Below are 20471 nucleotides of genomic sequence, written 5' to 3' on the forward strand. Positions count from 1 at the left end.
GCTGGAACTCATGAGGTGTGAGATCGTGACTTCAGCCGAAGTCGGATGCTCAACCGACTGAGCCACCCAGGCTCACCCAAAATGGCAGCTATTATTAATCTTAAGATTCTTAAAACTGACTGTTGTAAGTCTGATTCTTAAGACTGACTGTTGTAAGGATATCTTTTAACGTAGATACCTTTTGCAGGGTTTATTTGGAGTAACCCAAGCCTCACAGCCTGGAGGTCTTTTTGGGACAGCTACAAACACCAGCACTGGGACAGCATTTGGAACAGGAACAGGTCTCTTTGGGCAGCCCAATACTGGATTTGGTGCTGTCGGTTCGGTAGGTTATTATAGTTGATCTAATTTGAAGATATGTATAAATTTGTTAAAGAATTTCTAAGAAAGATTTAACTATATTTCGAGTGTTTTTATTAGGTCTTAGACAATGCTGATAGTAATTAAAAGCTATTTGGTACAAAAATAAGTAACTTTAGTAGGTTAATTTTCAAGTAGTAAGTTCTTTTTTAAACTTCTTTGCCTCAATGCTTATGTACAGTTTACTTATAGCACAGTATCACTCCAGTTGGTTAAATTGTTGAGTCTAAATTGAAGTGCTTTCATTATTAAGTCAGGTAATTTTTAGTTCCTATACTCTATTCTCTTGGGTGATACGTTGGTATGATATTTGAGAATTAAGAATTCCAAGTTGCTAAAGTTGGTGATCTCATGGTTTTCCTGCAGCTGGAGGCTTAACTGAATTGTGTTTGACCCTAAAAATAATAGTAAATTCTGTATTACCACTTAAACTATAAGAATCAATATAAAACAGCCAATCTGTCTTATTTACTCATTAAAAAAAAGCTTTGAACATGCTCTTGGTGGATAATTAAAAAAAGAAAATGAAAAAGAAAGAAAAATCCCAAAATGTGATTTTCAGGGAAATAGCAATCTGTTATTTCGTAACTTTTCTTTGGGCAGCTAATTGAGATGAGAAATTGAGAAAATTATATAATTCTTCAAAAAGTTCTTAGTAACCAGTTTATTGAGATATAATCCATATGTCATACAATTCACCCTCTTAAAGTTTATAATTGAGTGGTTTTTTTGTATACTGACTGATTGTGGAACTATTACCATAGTCAATTTGAGAACATGTTCATCCCCTTAATAAAAAGAAACCTCATACTTATTAGTAGTCATTTCTCATTTCCCCCCAATTAACTTCAAGCCTGCTATCTACAGATTTGTCTATTCTGGACATTTCATATAAATGGAATCACATAATATGTAGTCTTTTGTGACCACTTTTACTTAGCATAATGTTTTAAAGGCTCATCCATGTTCTAGCATGTTTAAATTTTTTATTGTAACTGTTTCTGCTGGCAAATTAAATACATGAACATTTCTGTTACCAGGTAAAAAAAAAAATATTTGATTACCTTATTATTTTCTTTGCTGTACTGAAATACTGTGTTTGCTGAAGGGTTGCCATTAACGTCTCAGGCTAGAAGCATGCTCTGTAAAGTCCCATCTTGCTCAGATTAGTATATTTTTCTTATAGTCTTTATTCATCCTCCTCCTACTTTTTCGTAAAGTTACGACATTCTTTCACTTCCCTCACATCCAATCCAGTATACCTGAGGTGTAACCTCTGTTTACTGTTTGGAGTGTGTCTTTATACTACTTAAAATTTTCCTGTATTTTGTTCTTTTTAGACCCTGTTTGGCAATAACAAGCTTACTACATTTGGAACCAGCACAACCAGTGCTCCTTCATTTGGTACAACCAGTGGCGGGCTCTTTGGTAACAAACCAACCCTGACTTTAGGAACCAATACAAACACTTCCAATTTTGGTACATATAAAAAAGCAGGTTTGACTCTCTTAAAGTTACACTGACTATACCACACATCATTCTCCTGATTCATATGATTGGGAATATTAAAAAATTCTCAGGTAAGCTGTGGCTTGATGTGAGGTACCAGAGGGAAAGGTTTAAAATCATAGACATGGGTTGACATACTTAGATATAAATTGCCTTACCTCATTATTAGGCTCCCAACTCCCTGCTTTGGATAAAATGGGCCATTCAACACATGCAGTATTACCTTGTAGAAAGTTGCTTCTCTAGTGGAGATAGAAGTTTTTCAAAATAAGGAAATACATTTCCTTTGGATTACCTCACCAATAGTTGAGAGACCATAAATGAAACACATTCAGTTGAGATAACACACACTTTTTTTTTTTTTTTTAAGTTTATTTGTTTATTTTGAGAGAGACCAGCACGAGCAGGGGAGGGGCAGAGAGAGAGGGAGAAAGCAAGAAACCCAAGTAGGCTCCATGCTACCAGCACAGAACCAGATGCGGGGCTCGAACTCACAAAACTGTGAGATCACGACCTGAGCGAAGAAACCGAGAGTTGGACGCTTAACCAACGGAGCCACCCAGAAGCCCCGAGATAACACGTTCTCTTAGGCCAGGTTTTAAATAGGGAAGTAGTATACAAATTTGATGATTTTTTTTTTAAATGTTTTTTGTTGTCATTTTTGTTTTGATTTTTCTTGTTTTTTTGAGATTTCATGATTTTTATTAAAAGTTAAAGCTTTCCTTCGGCTGCAAAAGTTTATTTTTGAATATGTGTTCATTATAAAAAATTTAGAAAATACAGATAAGATTGAATAATAATTAAAACACAGCCCAAACTAGTTTTCAGAGATAATGCTAAAAAAATTAAACTTTAATAGAACATTATATTATGTCTTCTGTAACTACCTAATTAAGCTTTTAATCAAATTTTTAACAAATTATTAACATAATTTGCATTAGATAAGGAAAGTTCATTTTATGATCAAGGGAAATAATAGTTTAAATATCTGTTAAGGATTTTACATACCAGATACATCATTACACACTGGGGATACTTAGTGGAAGATGAGTGAAAAGACGTGGTCAGTGGAGCACCTGGCTGGCTCATTTGGAAGAGCATGCCACTCTTGATCTCAGAGTCCTGAGTTTGAGCTTGAACCTACGAACCGTGAGATCATGACCTGAGCTGAAATCGAGAGTTGGATGCTTAACCGACTGAGCCACCCAGGAACCCCTAGACCAGTTGTTTCTTAGTTATCTTCTCATCCTGTGAGATTTTAATATCGCATATGTACTGTGTATCTGTTTATGTACTGTTGCCCTTTCAAGGGCCGTAAACCATTGTATATCTATGATTCATTTAACCCCTCAAGAGCCAATTTTCCCTCCCTTTGAAAATGCATGTCTTTTTTTGTAGCATGCTTCATGTTCAGAAACACTTTTTATTTGCTTATATAGGCTAAAATGATGAAGTGGGCTGGGCTTGATGTTTTTCCATGGTTGCAGATTTCTGATACGTTTGGAGATTTTTTTTGTTGGATATGTATATACACACACACACAATCCTGTCCAGTGGTTTGAAAATGAAAGATTTCATTTTTATCTAAAATGCCTCACTAGCTTTTGTGATGAATCTGAATGGTCCTAATTTTTTTTCTTTTTTAATCCCCAGTGTTGACCTAGTGACTGGCATAGCATTGGTGCTCACTAAAACTTGGTTAAATGATTTAAAGGGTGAAGAAATGGGGCCCTAAGAGTAATGATTCCCTCTGAGTCAGATGGGAGTTGCAGGGTGGCAAGTTTTATTCTACTCTTGGGTGAATTTAAATTTCCGTTACCACCCTTGAGGAATCCAGAGCTAGGTAAGGCTTTCTTTGATTCTCTTGTTGTCTTGGGAACCTTTCAACTTTGAGTTTGTGGGCAGAAGAATCTTCCGATTTGGAAATAAGCCATATAACAAATCTGGAAATGGAATAAGGTTATACAAAGATTCAGAGTGTTGCTAAGTTATTGTTGGTCACACATTATCCATTACGGGATTTTGTTTCATTCTGATGCTGGTTAATCCACGAGTTAAAAGTTCGGATACCTAAAGTAAGTTGGAGTACCTGCTGCCACAGTTGGTGTTGCAAGATCCTTAAGTCATTCTTTAGAGTCATCAGCTCATTTTCTTAGTAAATATTCCTGGCAGGAACGAGTTTAAGATTAAGTGAGTATAAGATAAGTGTCTGAATTTCTTTTTTTTTTTTTTTTTTTTTAATTTTTTTTTAATGTTTATTTATTTTTGAGAGAGACAAAGCGTGAGTAGGGGAGGGGCAGAGAACAAGGGAGACAGAATCTGAAGCAGGCTCCAGGCTCTGAGCTGTCAGCACAGAGCCCTGTGTGGGGCTCAACCCATGAACCGTGAGATCATGACCTGAGTCGAAGTCGGACGCTTAACCGACTGAGCCACCCAGGTGCCCCTAGTGTCTGAATTTCTCAGTGAATGGAGGAATAGAATTGTTTCAGGAGAGGAATTACAGACAGAATGCCTATACGTGGGAGCAACAGTTTAAAAAGGTCAATTCTTTTTGTAATAATAAGATGATGTTGGGCAATATATCAGTGATTCTTCCATGCTGTATGGTTAAGTGGGCAGTTAAGGAACTATTTGAATACTTCAGTATCTTTTTCCTTTAGGCTTATTTTTCTAAATTGAGATATAATTGAAATATAACATTAGTTTCAGGTATAAGGATTTGTTATTTGTGTATATTGTGAAATGATCACTGCAGTAAGTCTAGTTATAGTTAACATCTGTCACTATACATAGTTACACGTTTTTTTATGATGAGAACATTTAGGATCTACTAGTTTAGCAACTTTCACATATGCAAGACAGTATTAACTGTCGTCACCATACTGTAAATAATATCCCCATGACTTATTTATTTTATAACTGGAAGTTTGTGCCTTTGATCTCCTTTTACCCATTTCGCCCATCTCCCATTCCTTGCCTCTGGCAACTACCAATCTATTGTCTGTATCTATAAGCTCTTCTTTTGTTTTATGAGATTACACATATGAGATCATGCAGTTTTGTCTTTCTCTGAATGGCTTATTTCACTTAGTATAATGCTTTCAAATTCCATCCATGTTGTCACAGATGGCAATGTTTCATTCTCCTTTATGGCTGAATAATATTCATTGTATGTACATACCACATCTTTATCCATTTATCCATCAATGGATACTTAAAATACAAAATACTGTTTTCAGTATTTTGGCTATTGTAAAAAATTGTGTTCGTTTATTTATTTTGAGAGAGAGAGAGAGAGAGAATGCACACACAAGCAGGAGAGGGTCAGAGAGAGAGAGAGGGAGGGAGAGAATCCCAAGCAGCCTCGTGTTATCAGCACAGAGCCGGACACAGGGCTCACGCTCACAAACTTTAAGATGACTTGAGCTGAAACCAAGAGTCAGATGCTTAACCAACTGAGCCACACAGACAGCCCTCATTGTGATTTTGATTTGCATTTCCCTGATGATTAATGATGTTGAGCATCTTTTCATATGTCTTTGGTCCATCTGTATGTCTTCTTTGGAAAAATGTCTATTCAGATTCTGTGCCCATTTTTAAATTAGATTATTTTTTTGCTATCATGTTGAGCTCTTTATATAAATATTAACCTCTTATGAGATGTGTGATTTACAGGTATTTTCCCTCATGCAGTAGCTTGTCTTTTCATTTTGTTGATGGTTTCCTTTGTTGTATAAAAGCCTTTTAAGTTTGATATAGTCCCAGTTGTTTATTTCTGCTTTAGTTGTCTTCACTTTTGGTGTCACATCCAAAAAGTCATTGCTCCAACAGATATTACATAGGAGCTCACAGCCTATATTGTCTTCTAGGGGTTTTATACTTTCGGGTCTTGCAGTTCAAGTCTTTAATTTTCGTGTATGGTGTAAGATTGTGGTCCAGTTTCATTCTTTTGCTGTCCAGTTTTCCTAGCACGATTTATTGGACAAACTGTCCTCCTTTGTATATTCTTGGCTCCTTTGTTGTAAATTAATTAGCCATTAATTAACCATCTTTAATTTTACTTTAAAAATTGTTTTGAAATAACGGAGTTGATCAACATTTGTCAGTAAGAATCTGAGGAAATGTGTGGTATAAACAGTGTAAGTTGGGACTTATTTCCCTCGTGTGGGTTTGAGGTAGTTCACAAGTATCTTATTTTCTGCTATTTATGGGAATGGAAGACCCTTTCCGGTTAAATTTTAACTCAAAAAAGAATATTTCCAAGTACATTTGTTTTCTTTAAAAAAACCAAAAACTGTGTTTGAGTAGCAGTACTGTTTTGTGGCATAGCTATTAGCACAATTGAAGAAAAGATTTAATGAGTATATGAATTAAATATATTAGATTATGTCAGATTACATGCATTTTTTTAGTTTTTTATTTTGAGAAAAAGAGCACGTGAGCAAGGGAGGAGCAGAAAGAGAGGGAGAGAGAATCCCAGGCTCTGTGCAGAGCCTGACACAGGGCTTGATCATGAGATCATGATGACTTGAGCCAAAATCAGGAGTTGAATGCTTTACCGACTGAGCCACCAGGCACCCCTGATCACATGTATTTCTAAATGACATTAAAAATACATTTTCAAACTATTTAAATTTTTCAGCCTTTTTTCTTGGTCTTTTTCTATTGAGATAATAATCCAAAGATTGGCATGACTAAGTATAATATTCTTATTTGGTGATAGTGTCATATATTCCAAGATACTCTTTACTAAGACTGTTATCTTTTAGAGCTGTTCCCCTCCATGATACCTTTTAAAAAGACTTCAAGTATTTCATGAACAAGGTTTGATTGATTTTTGTTTCCTCTTATCAAAAGAGATTAATGATAGGGGCGCCTCGCTGGCTCAGTTGGTGGAGCATACAGTTCTTGATCTCCGGGTTGTGAGGTAGAGCCCCATGTTGAGTGTGGAGATTACTTAACAATAAAATCTTTATGAAGAAAAACAGGAGATGAATGTTATGTTCATTAGCTGTTTTGTCGATATCATCTCCAAAAGGAGTACAGAAACTTTGTGGACCTATCTGAACAAAAGATAAATAATAGCAGTAATGCAGTATAGGTTTCTTCTGGGGAAACCTATGGATTTTCAAGGGAAATTAATAGGATTTTCTCTAAAGATCATAGTGAAGGAAGATGGTTTAACTATCCATCATCTCTGATAATGAAACAGTTCAACCCAAGAAAAGTTATGTATACATTATTTTTAATATCAGCTAGCTGAGTCCTTGAGTGCTCCTGTGGGCTGATTTGATTATGACACCTCATAAATGTGAAAGATGAGGATTAAAGTTCCTGTGTGGTCAGCCAGCCACACATTACTGCCCATGCAGGGTTTATCTGTTCAAAACCAGAGCTACTGTAGAAAATTTTATAGGTAAATTTCTGTTAGCAGGAACCTTTAGATTCAATAAAGTGTGTTTGTTGACTCTCTTATTTTTAAAAAAAAATTTTTTTTTTTAAAGTTTACTTAAGTAATCTGTAGACCCAACGTGAGGCTCGAACTCAAAACCCTGACATCAAGAGCCACATGCTCTACTGACTGAGCCAGCCAGGTGCCCTGGACTGTCTTATTTTTAGTGAAAGCTGGAGGGAATTCATTTTTCTTCCATTAATTAAACATCAAAAATAGGTTTGAGTCTTACAAAGGGAATGTATATGCTCAAGCATAGTCACTTTGCTTTAATATTTCAAGTCTGAAACATAAGTAAGTAGGAAGATATGGGGGTCTGTTTACAGGCATCAAAATTTTAAAAACTTTAAAAAGGTTAAAGTAGCCTGCCATTTAGGATTTCTAAATATTATTAACTGACAGGATACAAAGCTTAGGGTCAGACTGCCTTTTTAAAAATTCCCTTATACAGGAAATTGAGAGTTCTATTAAAAGTACAGTCCACTCATTCTTTTGTCCTTCTAGGTTTCGGCACAAATACCAGTGGGAGTAGTATTTTTGGAAGTAAACCAGGACCTGGGACTCTGGGGACTGGCCTTGGTGCAGGATTTGGAACAGGTAAGGAACTGTACCACAAAATTTAGGCTTTCTAATTGTTGGAACTTAAGACAACTCTGTTTGATCTTATGCCTGGAAATAGGATGTAGATATGCATTTTCTCAAACAGACTTATAAAACATTCTCAGCAGTTATGCTTTACCAGGTTTTAGAACATTTGGACATTTATCTTAGACATTTGGACACATATCTTATTTATGCTCCCATTCTACAAAATGTCTTATAGTCCTGGTCTATTTGGGACTTTTAGTATTTAATGTGAGACTTGTCAATATGACGGCGTTATTAACTTCCCATTCCCTTGTGCTACCTTTGTAAAAGGGATTTAAGACTTTGAACTGTTTATCAAGTAAGCTTAATTACCCTAATAGGAAAACAGAGCAGTAAGAGTATAAGGTCTTTTACAAAAGTCTGTGCATACTTCTCAGTTCTTTCCATCTTGATGTAGAGCTGAGATGTCACACCTGTGTCTCTGTTCCTACTGTTGATAATTAATTTTCAGTGCCTTTGAAGACACTGACCCTTCTTCTTTTATTTATTTTTTTTAGTTTTTTAGAAAGAGGAGAGAGAGAGAGAGAGAATGTGAGTGAGGGGAAGGGAGAAGAGGGGTGAGAGAATCTTAAGCAGGCTCCACACTCAGCATGCAGCATGACAGAGGCCTGATCTCACGACTCTGAGATCATGACCTGAGCTGAAATTAAGAATCAACACTTAACCAGCTGAGCCACCCTGGCACCCCAGACATTGACCCTCCTGCCTGCCCAACTGCTTTAAGCAATATGAAGTGGTAGTGGTCATAAAACAAATAAGCGCTTCAGCATGTACAGTTCAACAGGGTTGTTAGAGCATATAGTTTTGCCTGTTTCCCAAGTCATCTGACTGTCATTTAGTTGCAGACTATTTATTTCCATGGTCTCTGCTTCCACCATCCAGTTATCTGTTGTCTTTGTATACTGTGATCATTTATCTGCCATCTCCTTTTTAATAGTACTTAATTTTATACTCTGAGCTATTTCCTTCCATTTCTTTTTAAAATAAAAGCTGTAAGTACTTGTGAAAAAAAACCCTCAACAATACAGAAGTGTCTAAACACCTTCCGGTTTGTGAAGTAACAGCTATTTAAAGTTTGGGATTTTGTCAGACCCCTTTATGTATATTTTGTACATTTTTCTCAAATGTACGTGCACATACACATGGTTATACATGTGTGTGCTTTATATATATATTTTTATTGTATTCTTAAGTAGAAACCACATCCTACAAGAGTGTCTTTTTTAAACCAAAGGTTAAGACACGTTAGTTGGATGTAGTATTTATGTAGTGCGCTGCAAGCAGCATTTAAGGAAAAAAAAATGAAAAAATTATTGTACAAAGCAAGGTTAAGTATTTAATTAAAAAAAATTTTTTTTAATGTTTATTTTTGAGGGGGGGGTGCAGAGAGAGAGGGAGACACAGAATCTGAAGCAGGCTCCAGGCTCCTCTCTGTCAGCACAGAGCCTGATACAGGGCTCGAACCCACAGACTGTGAGATCATGACCCGAGCCTAAGCCGGAAGCTTAACTGACTGAGCCACCCAGGCGCCCCAAGTATCGTTTAATTTTTATTTTAATTAAATATGTGTGTGTTATGGGTCTCTGTGTATTTTATATTGTGTGTTAATGGTCAAAAATGTTTCAAAATGAAAGCACCTTCATTATTCCTTATGTGATAATTCTTTATTTCATTTTTTCATTTCCCATGGCATTTGCGGCATATATTTTTTCTGTTAGTATTCCATTGTGTGTAGATGTCTGTATATATACATAAACATATAAAAATACCATAATTCAGCTTTCCCCTATTGGTAGACATTTGAGCTTTTTGATATTATTAGCAATGCAGTAATGAAGATCTTCATTACATAATTTTGTGTGTGTTAGTGTTACTATGGGATTGATACTTGGGATTGTGTCAGAGTATACACACAGTTTGAATTTTGGTCAGTCTTGCTAATTTGCCTTCCAAAAAGAATGCCAGTATGAATTTTTGTTCTCATTGTGTGAAAGTGCTCATTTTTCCCATACCCTTTCCGTATTGTTGGACTTTTTCATCTTTACATCCGTGTTAGTGGAATTCTAGTGTGCATTTCGCTAATTACTGTGAAGGGTATGCTTAATGTATGTTTACTGGCCATTTGAATCTTTCAATTCCCTACTCAATATTTGATCGTTGCTTCTTAATCTGTTTTTGAGAGTGTTTTAGATATTGTGGATATTAACTCTTTTGGGTTGTATGGTAGAGTTTTTTATTTGAACTTTTTAACTTATCCAAATTCTACCACGTATATTTAGCAAGAAATAAAAACTAAAAAGTTCTAAATTTTGTGCAGTGTAATCCCTAAACTTAAGCAGAATATATCATCTGACATCAGTGTTCTCTTGTAATCCTGGAGAAAAAAATTAGCTTTGGTGTGGGCAAATTAAGAGCTTTTCAAAGGTAGTTTTGACCCTAGACAGTTTGTGAACCATAAACCTAAGACCCAGGTAAGATGCTTATCCTAATGTCTGTTAGATATTTCCACTAAGTCTTTAAGTTTACCGCTTAATTTTATGGTATCATCATATACAAGTTTATTTTTATGTGGGCAAAGAGCCAAAGAGGCTTCTAGGTCTTGCAGGTTATTATCAGCAGTGCCTTTTCCTATAGTGCAAGTTATAAAATATCATGTAACTTTTTCTGATGCTATCATCTTCTCTTCCACAATAATGTAATATCTCAGCCTTTTTATTTATTTGAGTATGTTCAGTTATCCTTAAACAGTTCTACATCACAGACAACAGATCCTGTTTTTACTGCCATTATATATCCCCCATTCATGCTTTGTATAAACTAAAACCCAAATAAAATCAGTAAATAATTTTACACCCCCAAACCTTAGCAGCACTAGATCATGTAGGAAATAAGAGTTCTGAGAACCAACAAGCATACGCTGTTGGAATTCTTTGATGATCACATCTGATAAAGCAGACTTGAGGCTTTGAGAGCAGTGTGTCTGGAGATGATTGTACATAAACATCCATGTTCATGAACTCTGCATTTCAAGTAGAATAGCACTGTAGCTTTGGGTGATGTCTTTTTGGGGCATTAGCTAAGTGGGTATTCCTGTGCACCTTTTGTTTGGAGTAATGAAGATTCATACTTCTGTCTCAGCAGAAGTAAAATGTCCTGTAACAAATTTTCCTGTAAAATGTATTATTCCTTGACATTTGATATTCCCCACCTCCCATGTGCTCAGACCAAGGAACCCTCATTAAATCAGGGGTGTATACGTTTCTGATTTGACGGTGATATAAAGTATCATTGTCACTATAATATGCCATTTTCTTGGTAGTAATATTGCTATCTTTTTTTTTTTTTTTTTTTTTTTAATGTTTATTTTTGAGAAAGAGCATGAGCTGGAGAGGGGCAGAGAGAGGGAGACACAGACTCCAAAGCCAGCTCCAGGCTCTGAGCTGTCAGCACAGAGCCTGATGCGGGGCCCGAACCCACAAACCATGAGACCATGACCTGAGCTGAATTCAAATGCTTCTTAACTGACTGAGCCACCCAGGTGCCCTGGTAGTTAGTAATATTAAGATATTTTAGTTCTTGGGGTGCCTGGGTGTCTCAGTCGGTTAAGCACCCAACTCTTGGTTGTGGCCCCAGGTCGTGATCTCACGGTTCATGAGTTAGAGCTCCACATAGGGCTCTATGCTGATGGTGCGGACCTGCTTGGGATTCTCTCCCTCTCTTTTGCCCCTGCTGCTTGCTCGTTCTCTCTCAAAATAAATAAATAAACTTAAAAGATTTCCAAAAAAAAGGAGATTTTAGTTCTTAAAATTTTCCATGAAGTAGTAAGTTTAGGGTGCATCTAGTAAAGTTTATTGTAACGCTAAGGTATACACAGAAAAATTTACCCAAAGCTAATAGATACCATAGATAAAATTAACTTCTAATCTCAAAAGGAATATAACCATTTCACTTTTTTTCTTGAGCATCCTTGGAGTTTCTAGGGCCACTATTACAACATGGTGACCCCCATATATCTGCTTTATGACTCCTACAACTAATCGTAAATATAGCGCATTTCATAAATTGACATTATTTTCCAGAATGTCCCTCAACCTGTGGACTCTTAGGAAGCCCTTTTTTGTTAAGCATAAAAAGCCATTTACGTAATATGAGCTAGATCTAGATAAAATATTTTTCTATTGACAAATTGCAGCAGTATGCAGGCAGGTCAATTTATGATAGTCTCTTTTCAGGTGACCTGAAACTCCCAGTGCCTTTTTTATTCTTTTATTGGTTATTGAAATACAGTGATTTTTAGACTGTTTCATGGTTCTTCATCCAGGGCTCCTACAAAGGTGAAGGAAATGCATACCCATCCAGATGAGAAATTTTTGTATTTTATATATTCGTTTTTCTTCTAGGTTTTTGTTCATTGGTAAGGAGGTATTTGCTACCTGGAAAAATAAAGAATTCTGAAATTTGTGCTGTAAAGTTTGTCTTTCAAGGAAGTAAATTCAGGTTTTCTGTTAATTTTCGCCAATTTCTGATGGTTTGGGATTTTAAAAGAAGCCATTCCCTATTCCAAAGCTGTAGCAAAGGGATTGTCTTCTTGTTACTAATTAGACAGGGAGTGTTTTGTCCATTCAGTAGTTACCCTCACTAATTTATTTTGTATGGATTCTCTGAGTATAAACTTCCTAGCCTTTTTTTGATTGCAATCTCAAAACAATTTGTATTCAGTATTTTAGATCTCTAAGTATTGTATTTCTAAAGTGGTTTTTTTCTCTCTGAAGATGCATTGATGGCGTTAAAACGAACTTTAGATCTTCCGAATTTTCAATAACTTTTTGAGGAGGAGATGGAAATTTTAAAAAAATTTAATGCCAATAAATCATTCTAAATAAATTCTCCCCAGTTTCACTGCTGAGAACAAGATCCATAAGCAAGATTCATTAGACTTCAAAATTTTTTTTTTTTTTTTTAACGTTTATTTATTTTTGAGACAGAGACAGAGCATGAATGGGGGAGGATCAGAGAGAGGGAGACACAGAATCTGAAACAGGCTCCAGGCTCTGAGCTGTCAGCACAGAGCCCGACGCGGGGCTCGAACTCACGGACCGCAAGATCATGACCTGAGCCGAAGTAGGCCGCTTAACCGACTGAGCCACCCAGGCGCCCCTAGACTTTAAAACCTAAGTTTCTGCAGTGGTTTCCCCTTGGTGAAAATAAGTTCTACTCCCTCCAGTCTGATTCATGATGAAACTTGAGACTGTTTAGTAACCTCATCACAAAGCATTTAGGTTTTTATAAAACAAAACGTTTGTCTTGGTGTAAAGTAGTTTTCATGAGATAGTACACTTGAAAGTACTGCTTTTTGCTCTTCACAGATGTATTGGATTTGGTTTTCTGTAGTTTAGCCTGTATGTTAGTCAAAAAGATGACATTGTGATTGGTTCAGCTGCATATTTTGATTTGCAAATATTGATATTTAAAAATTGATTATTTTTTAATTCTTTCAAACTTCGTATTACTATAGTGTAGTAAAGAACCCTGGTTGTGGGGCGCCTGGGTGGCGCAGTCGGTTAAGCGTCCGACTTCAGCCAGGTCACGATCTCGCGGTCCGCGAGTTCGAGCCCCGCGTCAGGCTCTGGGTTGATGGCTCGGAGCCTGGAGCCTGTTTCCGATTCTGTGTCTCCCTCTCTCTCTGCCCCTCCCCCGTTCATGCTCTGTCTCTCTCTGTCCCAAAAATAAATAAAAAACGTTGAAAAAAAAATTAAAAAAAAAAAAAAAAAAAAAGAACCCTGGTTGTATTCAGATGCACCAAGATTTGAACCTCCGTTTCACCATCTACAACATTTGTGACAATTGAGCTAATTACTAAACGCTTAGTTTTCTCATCTATAAAATGCAGATATGTCCTATTTCAGGCTTAGGAAGATTAAGTGAGGTACTAGCTAATATTTAATGAATATTAGTATCTACCAGTCCTCTTTTAAATGCTTAGTATGTGTTTATTCATTTTAACCTTAGGATAAATATTTAAGCTATGTATTATTATCTCATGTTATAGTTGAAGAATCCGAAGCACAGAGAAGTTAAGTGTTTTGCCTATGATGTATATAATGTACTTAGCACAGTGCCTGGCATATAGTTAGCATTGACTGTATTAGCTCTTTTGTTGAAATGAGTGGTCATTATGAAGTTTCCAAATGTATTATATTTTTAAGTAACTGACCTCTGGTATAACATTCAAAGGATCTCCTGTGGCGCTTTTTCTTTCCTCTTGTCTCCATAGCTCTTGGTGCTGGACAGGCATCTTTGTTTGGGAACAACCAACCTAAGATCGGAGGGCCTCTTGGTACAGGAGCCTTTGGGGCCCCTGGATTTAATACTACGACAGCTACTTTGGGCTTTGGAGCCCCCCAGGCCCCAGTAGGTAAGTGTCAGTCACTTTAGAAGGCTTTACTCAGTTGTATTTCTTGCTAATACTTAACTTGTTGACCTCATTTTCCACCCATTCCATCCCCCTACCAAAGCAGTATACAAACACACTTAAACAGTCATGTAGTACAGAAGGGCTTGTAACAGATCTTGGCCTTCTCCACTTCCCCACTCCCAGGCCTACTCCCCCAAAGAAACCACTTTGTTACAGTCACTTTGTTTCCTGGTGTATAGTTAAGTTCATATCTCTAAACGATGTGCTTATGTTGATATGTTTTGCTTTATTAAGTTTTAATTTAGCTTATTAATAGATGAGAAATTTAGCTCACTTATCCTCTGTGTTCTTTATTCATTTCTAACATAGCTGTATTACTAAATTCCCTAAGTTTAGTTTTGTCTACTGAAGTGTTTTTTATACTTACTCATTTGAACACCCTTACCCAGTTTTTGCCCCCTCTGCCTACCACCTTTATTATTATTATTTTCTAACTTAAAATGAACTTTTTAAGCTTAAATAGCTTTTTAAAAGAAAGCTGTTCTGTTGGAAATAAACATACCACCTGGCATACATAGGGTAACTGAGTGAATGAATGAGACAGAATGAAAGTAAGTCTCTTTACCAATAAGTTCATCTCCTGTACTATCATGACCCGTGTACCACATTTTGATAAAGTTTTTGCAAATTTAAGCTGTGTCCCTACATTGTTTTTCTTATTCTGTCACCTGTGAGACAGTATTTCTTGAGTTCTCTTGGTCAAGGAAGAGTATTAGTGCCTTTTCTCACCCTTCTTTTTCCTCTTCTTTTGCCATGTTTATATTTTCATATTGATAACATTGATAATGTATTCTGTCCTATAGTTATTACTTTTTTCTTAGATTAAAGAATAATTTAAAAGTTTTAATGTGAGCGTAGCATTTTATTACAACTATGAAAACACTGCTGCCCAGCCAAGTACACCTTTCTCATACAGCTTTTTCTTTCTCCTAGAATTTCTTTTTTACCTTTGCATTACCAGCCCTTAATCACCTTCCTGAACCAGTCCAAATTCTTAAGGAAGGTTTCAGAATTCTTTTTTACTCTGAATACATCATTCCTTGATCCCTCTGTTCTCCTGCAGAGGTATGAACTCTGATTATTCCCTGGGCCTTCAGCATTGCTCCTGATACCCCCTTCAAGTTTACTCAGTGAGAACTGTTCTGTCCTGAATGTAGGGTTTTCCTCTTTATTTCCTGGAATGTATTTTTAAGTAAATTACATATGAAAGATAAACTTTGATCACTTACAATTCTGATAGTACAGAACCTTTTTTGTTCCTCACGCTTTAATATTATGGAATTCTGCTGTGAAAATAATTTATCCTCAGAACTTGGACTATATTCCTTTCATTAACCATTATTTGTTGAGAAGTCTAATGCCTTTCTGATTCTTGAGACTTGTTCCATTCCCCACAAGGACTTAGGATTGTCTCTTCGGAAATTTCACTCAATTGCTTATACCTTTTCTATCTTAATGCTTAATTTTTTTCTTTTTCTTTTTTTTAAAGAGAGAGAGCACATGAGCTGGTTATAAGGGCAGAGAGAGAGAATCTTAAGCAGGCTCCATGCTCAGTGAGGAGCCCGATCATGACTGCCAAAATCAAGAGTCAGACGCACAATCGACCTAACCACCCAGGCGCCCCTCTACGTTAATGCTTGATTTTTAAACTGTGTTTCTATTTTTTTAGATTTTTTACTGTCTTCTAAATCATTTTATTTATTTTGAGAGAGACAAAGAGAGTGTGAGGGGCAGAGAGAGAGAGAATGCCAAGCAGGCTCTGTGCTGTCAGTGCAGAGCCCGATGGGGGGCTTGATCTCAATAACCATGAGATAATGACCTGAGCTAAGTCAAGAGTCAGACACTTAATTGACTGAGCCACCCAGGCATCCTGAATTTTTATTTTTAACTTACATGAATTCTTTCTCATTCTTCAAAACTTCTTTTTTTTAAGTATCCTGTTCTTAGATGCCGTTGTTTCCTAAAACTTTGAATTTGTTAATTGGCATTAAAATTTTTTTAGGACTCTTCTGTGCCTTATCTCTTCAGGGTTATTTTTGCTTTGGTCTTATTCTTTAATGCTCCGTGATCCTTACCATTTAAGAATAAAATAATAAAAAGCTTATTGGCAACTTATGTATATGGGTAGAGCTTGTTTACCAGTAAGCTTCACTTTAAGGTGCATAGTCCAGAAACCAGCTATTGTCCAAGGGTCCCCTGATGGTTAGAATGCCACATTCTTAGCTCTGGGATGATGCAAGTACTGAAACTAGTTGCCCTTGTTCTTTCCAAGTATTAACTTTGTTTCATCAGAGGCACACTCTCTGATGTTTGGCTTATCTGTTAAGCATCAGGGATTAGGAGGATGAAGGTATAGGTGTTTTGTACATGTACTTTACGTTGATTTATCTCTCCTGCTTTCAGTCTCACTTCATCATACTTGGTTTCATTGAATCCCTAATCTTTCTGGGATTCTCCAGGGCAGATAAGCTCTACGTTGGGCTGTAATCCCCTATGAATGTACTCTAAACGTAGTTCGCTGTATCCTGCTTTGTCACTCCTCTGTCCACTTCTTTCCCCTAGAAATTTGTTATATTTTCTCAAATGCTCATTTGTTACTTCCCATTCTTTGTCGTTGTGGGTTATATAGATACATTTTAATTTGTTTTAAACATAGATTTTACTTAGATCTTTGGAAGGAGTGGAGGTGAATTAGAATTCCAGTTGACATCCAGGTGCCTGGGTGGCTCAGTCAGTTAAGCGTCTGACCCTGTTTTGGCTCAGGCCATGATCTCACAGTTCATGGGTTTGAGACCCGCATCAGGCTTTGCACTGGCAGCAGGGAGTCTGCTTGGTATTCTCTCCTTCTCTTCCCTCTGTCCCTCCCCCATGCATGCACGTGTACTTGCTCTCTCAAAATAAATAAATACAAACTTTAAAAAAATAGGGTGCCTGCGTGCCTCTTTTGGTTAAGCATCTGACTCTTGATTTTAGCTCAGGTTGTGATTTCACAGTTGTGAGATCCCCATGTCATGCTCTGTGCTGGGTGTGGAGCCTGCTTAAGATTCTCCTTCTCCCTCTGCCCCTACCCCACTTGTGTGTGCAGGCACTCTTCTTTCTCCCTTAAAAAAAAAAAAAATCAGCTTTATCATTAAAAGTGATATTTTCAGTTTTATTTCTTTTCCTTAGTTTTAGTTGTTTTCACTAGAAAGGGTACCATACATATTTGTAACCTGCCATTTTTACTTGGATAGTACTGTGTTTTGAATGGTTTTTGATAATCCATCTTCTAAAATCAATTAAAAGGTCCTCACACAAGCATTTAATAGTATAGTTACATACCACAAACTTAAAAGTAGCTATGTTGACTTTTAGAATGTACATCTTTGCATCACAGGACACTAACTGTAAGGTGCTTTAGAGTTTATATGAGTCTGAGTCCACTCTTAACGGTGGGAGTCCCTCAGTTACAGTTTTCCAAATCAGTCTAGTCCATTGTTTTGTTCAGGTTGTTTAGAAATCAAAACATGCCTCCATAGAATTTCCACTCAGTGGTTCTAAGCTAAGCAAACCAGTTTGTTAACAGTTTTTCTTGCAGTAACCCTGTTGTCTTTCTTCAAGGTAAAATATCATCAGTTTTTTCTATTCTCAGACTTTGATTTTATACCTTTTCCTATCCCTTTAATCATTTGGTCATGATGAGTCTTCTCAGTATGTTGTCAAATTATTGTGACCAGAATTGAATATTTATAACACAAATGGTAGCTTAATAAATGCTTACATGCTTGCGAGTTCTCTTATTTTTGGTAACATATTAGCTCTCTTGTCTGTATATGTAAATCATACAGTTAACTTAGAGAAGATTTCATATTTAAACCTACAAAAATAAAAATATCCTCACACACTTTCCTAATTATGTTTAGATTTGTTAAAGGAGTTCTTACTCTTTTGAGTAAGCCCAGGTGGGGTGAACTATTATACTTGTTAATGATGGGATGAGCTGGTGCAGGTCAACATTATTTTTAATGGATAATTGGCTGTCAAATACCAAACTTGACTAGTGAATATTAGAGTTCTTTTAAATTTTTTTAACATTTATTTATTTATTTATTTATTTTTTTTTTTTTTAACATTTATTTATTTTTGAGACAGAGAGAGACAGAGCATGAACGGGGGAGGGTCAGAGAGAGAGAGAGAGAGACACAGAATCTGAAACAGGCTCCAGGCTCTGAGCGGTCAGCACAGAGCCCGACGCGGGGCTTGAACTCACGAACCGCGAGATCATGACCTGAGCCGAAGTCGGACGCTTAACCGACTGAGCCACCCAGGCGCCCCTAGAGTTCTTTTAAAAACATCCAGGTTTTCTTGAATTTCCTTGAATAGTCCACAGAATAACACTGTGCTGTTATTGTGTGGTACTGTGTACCAAAACTGCTTTTCTAAATCTTTTCCCTGCTGATGGTCTTAAATTGGATTTAGGAACTTTCCAGTACAGATGATTTATTATATGCTCTTAAAATGGACATCTCCTCTGGGTTTCACAGTCTTGAGTAAACTTGCATTCTCTACTGATATATTAGTATACAGTGTTTTAGTATTTAATTGATAAATCTGATTTTAAAAAAGCTTAATTTGACTAAGGTGGATCTACCCCTTTTTCATCAATTTAGCTTTAGCTGTCCTGGATTTGTTGTTGCTGCTGCTGCTGTGGTTTTTTCCTCTATTATGAGTACTAAAATTCTCCAAATGTTTTGTCTGTGGCACTTCTTTAATGTGGATTACCTAATATATTTTGGTGTTAGCTGTATTTTAAACATTTATAAAGGAAAAAAGTATTTTTATCTCTAAGATGACTTAAGTATGATTTGACTTTTTATCAGTATTTTTGAAAATACTAATTTTGTAAAGCAGTTTCTTCATCAATCAAGATATAGTACCGATAGTTGTGGGGTTTGTTTTGTTTTTACTGTGTATGATTATAGATTATCATTCCTTGTCTGTTCCCTCAATTCTCTGTGACTAATGACATGTTTTTACACTTAGAAAATTAGATTAATTGGAGTGATACTTTTTCTTTCAATTTACTTGAATGTAATAGGAATATTAAATGTAAATAATAAACATAAGGAACCTTAGCAACTATCTTCATTTTTTATATGCCACTTTCTTCCTCTAGTCTTAGTTATTCTGCAATTTTTACTTATTAAATCAAAGATGTTTCCTTATTTCCACAGTGAAACACATTGTCATTATTTTTAATAACTACTTAACCCACCATGTTGATGTGTCATGATTTTTACAGCTGTTAATGTTGGACATAGGTTATTCCCAAGTCTTAACTATAACAGATAATATTCATCACTTACAAACATCTCTTTATTTTGTTTCTAGTTTAATGAAGTCCTTGGGTTAAATTTCCATGATGGAAACAAGTAGGTTAAAAAGCATAAAAACAGTACTTGTTTTATGTACTGTTATACCGTTTCTTTTAGACAGAGTAAACCAATTTGTAATGTTTCTAGAAGTCAAAGACTGTAACTCTATACAGCTGTGGCACTGATAGGTAATGACATAGCTATAATATATTTTTTCAGGGTTGTTTTAAATTTTATTTCATTGATTATTGACAGTGAACACTTAAGTAAAAATTTTTGTGTGTTATCTCTTATGAAATGTCTCTTCATATCTTTGACCCATTAGTTTATTTGATTGTTGGTTTTCTTCACAGTTTGCTCCTCTGCTTCCCACCAATAATGCTGTTGAGTGAGTCTGAATGTTTTGAAGGTGTTTCCAAAACGATTGTGTTCTCTTGCTATAAATGCATTGGATCCTTGGACTGATAATCTTGCTTTTTCTTTTCTTTTTTTAAAAAAGCTTTGACAGATCCCAATGCTTCTGCTGCCCAGCAAGCTGTTCTCCAGCAGCATATCAATAGTCTAACATACTCACCTTTTGGAGATTCTCCTCTCTTCCGGAATCCCATGTCAGACCCTAAAAAGAAAGAAGAGGTAAATTTAAGGATGCTTTTATAAAGTTTATTCTCAGGTT

General features: G+C 36.1%; 1 protein-coding gene across 8 annotated transcripts in view; it reads left to right on the top strand.

The window, feature by feature from the left end:
* NUP98 (nucleoporin 98 and 96 precursor) overlaps positions 1 to 20471 on the top strand; it is a 114618-nt gene that overhangs the window by 27750 nt on the left and 66397 nt on the right. For 4 of the 8 annotated variants that reach the window (XM_049651586.1, XM_049651595.1, XM_049651647.1 and 1 more), the window contains 5 exons: positions 188 to 325; positions 1701 to 1839; positions 7826 to 7918; positions 14244 to 14384; positions 20298 to 20431. In XM_049651586.1, the coding sequence (XP_049507543.1) occupies positions 188 to 325; positions 1701 to 1839; positions 7826 to 7918; positions 14244 to 14384; positions 20298 to 20431 (645 nt within the window). The remainder of the gene's footprint in view (positions 1 to 187; positions 326 to 1700; positions 1840 to 7825; positions 7919 to 14243; positions 14385 to 20297; positions 20432 to 20471) is intronic. The other 4 variants (XM_049651612.1, XM_049651619.1, XM_049651630.1 and 1 more) reach the window with 4 other exon arrangements.

This window comes from Panthera uncia, chromosome D1 (assembly GCF_023721935.1).
Source record: "Panthera uncia isolate 11264 chromosome D1, Puncia_PCG_1.0, whole genome shotgun sequence".
Classification (NCBI taxonomy): domain Eukaryota; kingdom Metazoa; phylum Chordata; class Mammalia; order Carnivora; family Felidae; genus Panthera; species Panthera uncia.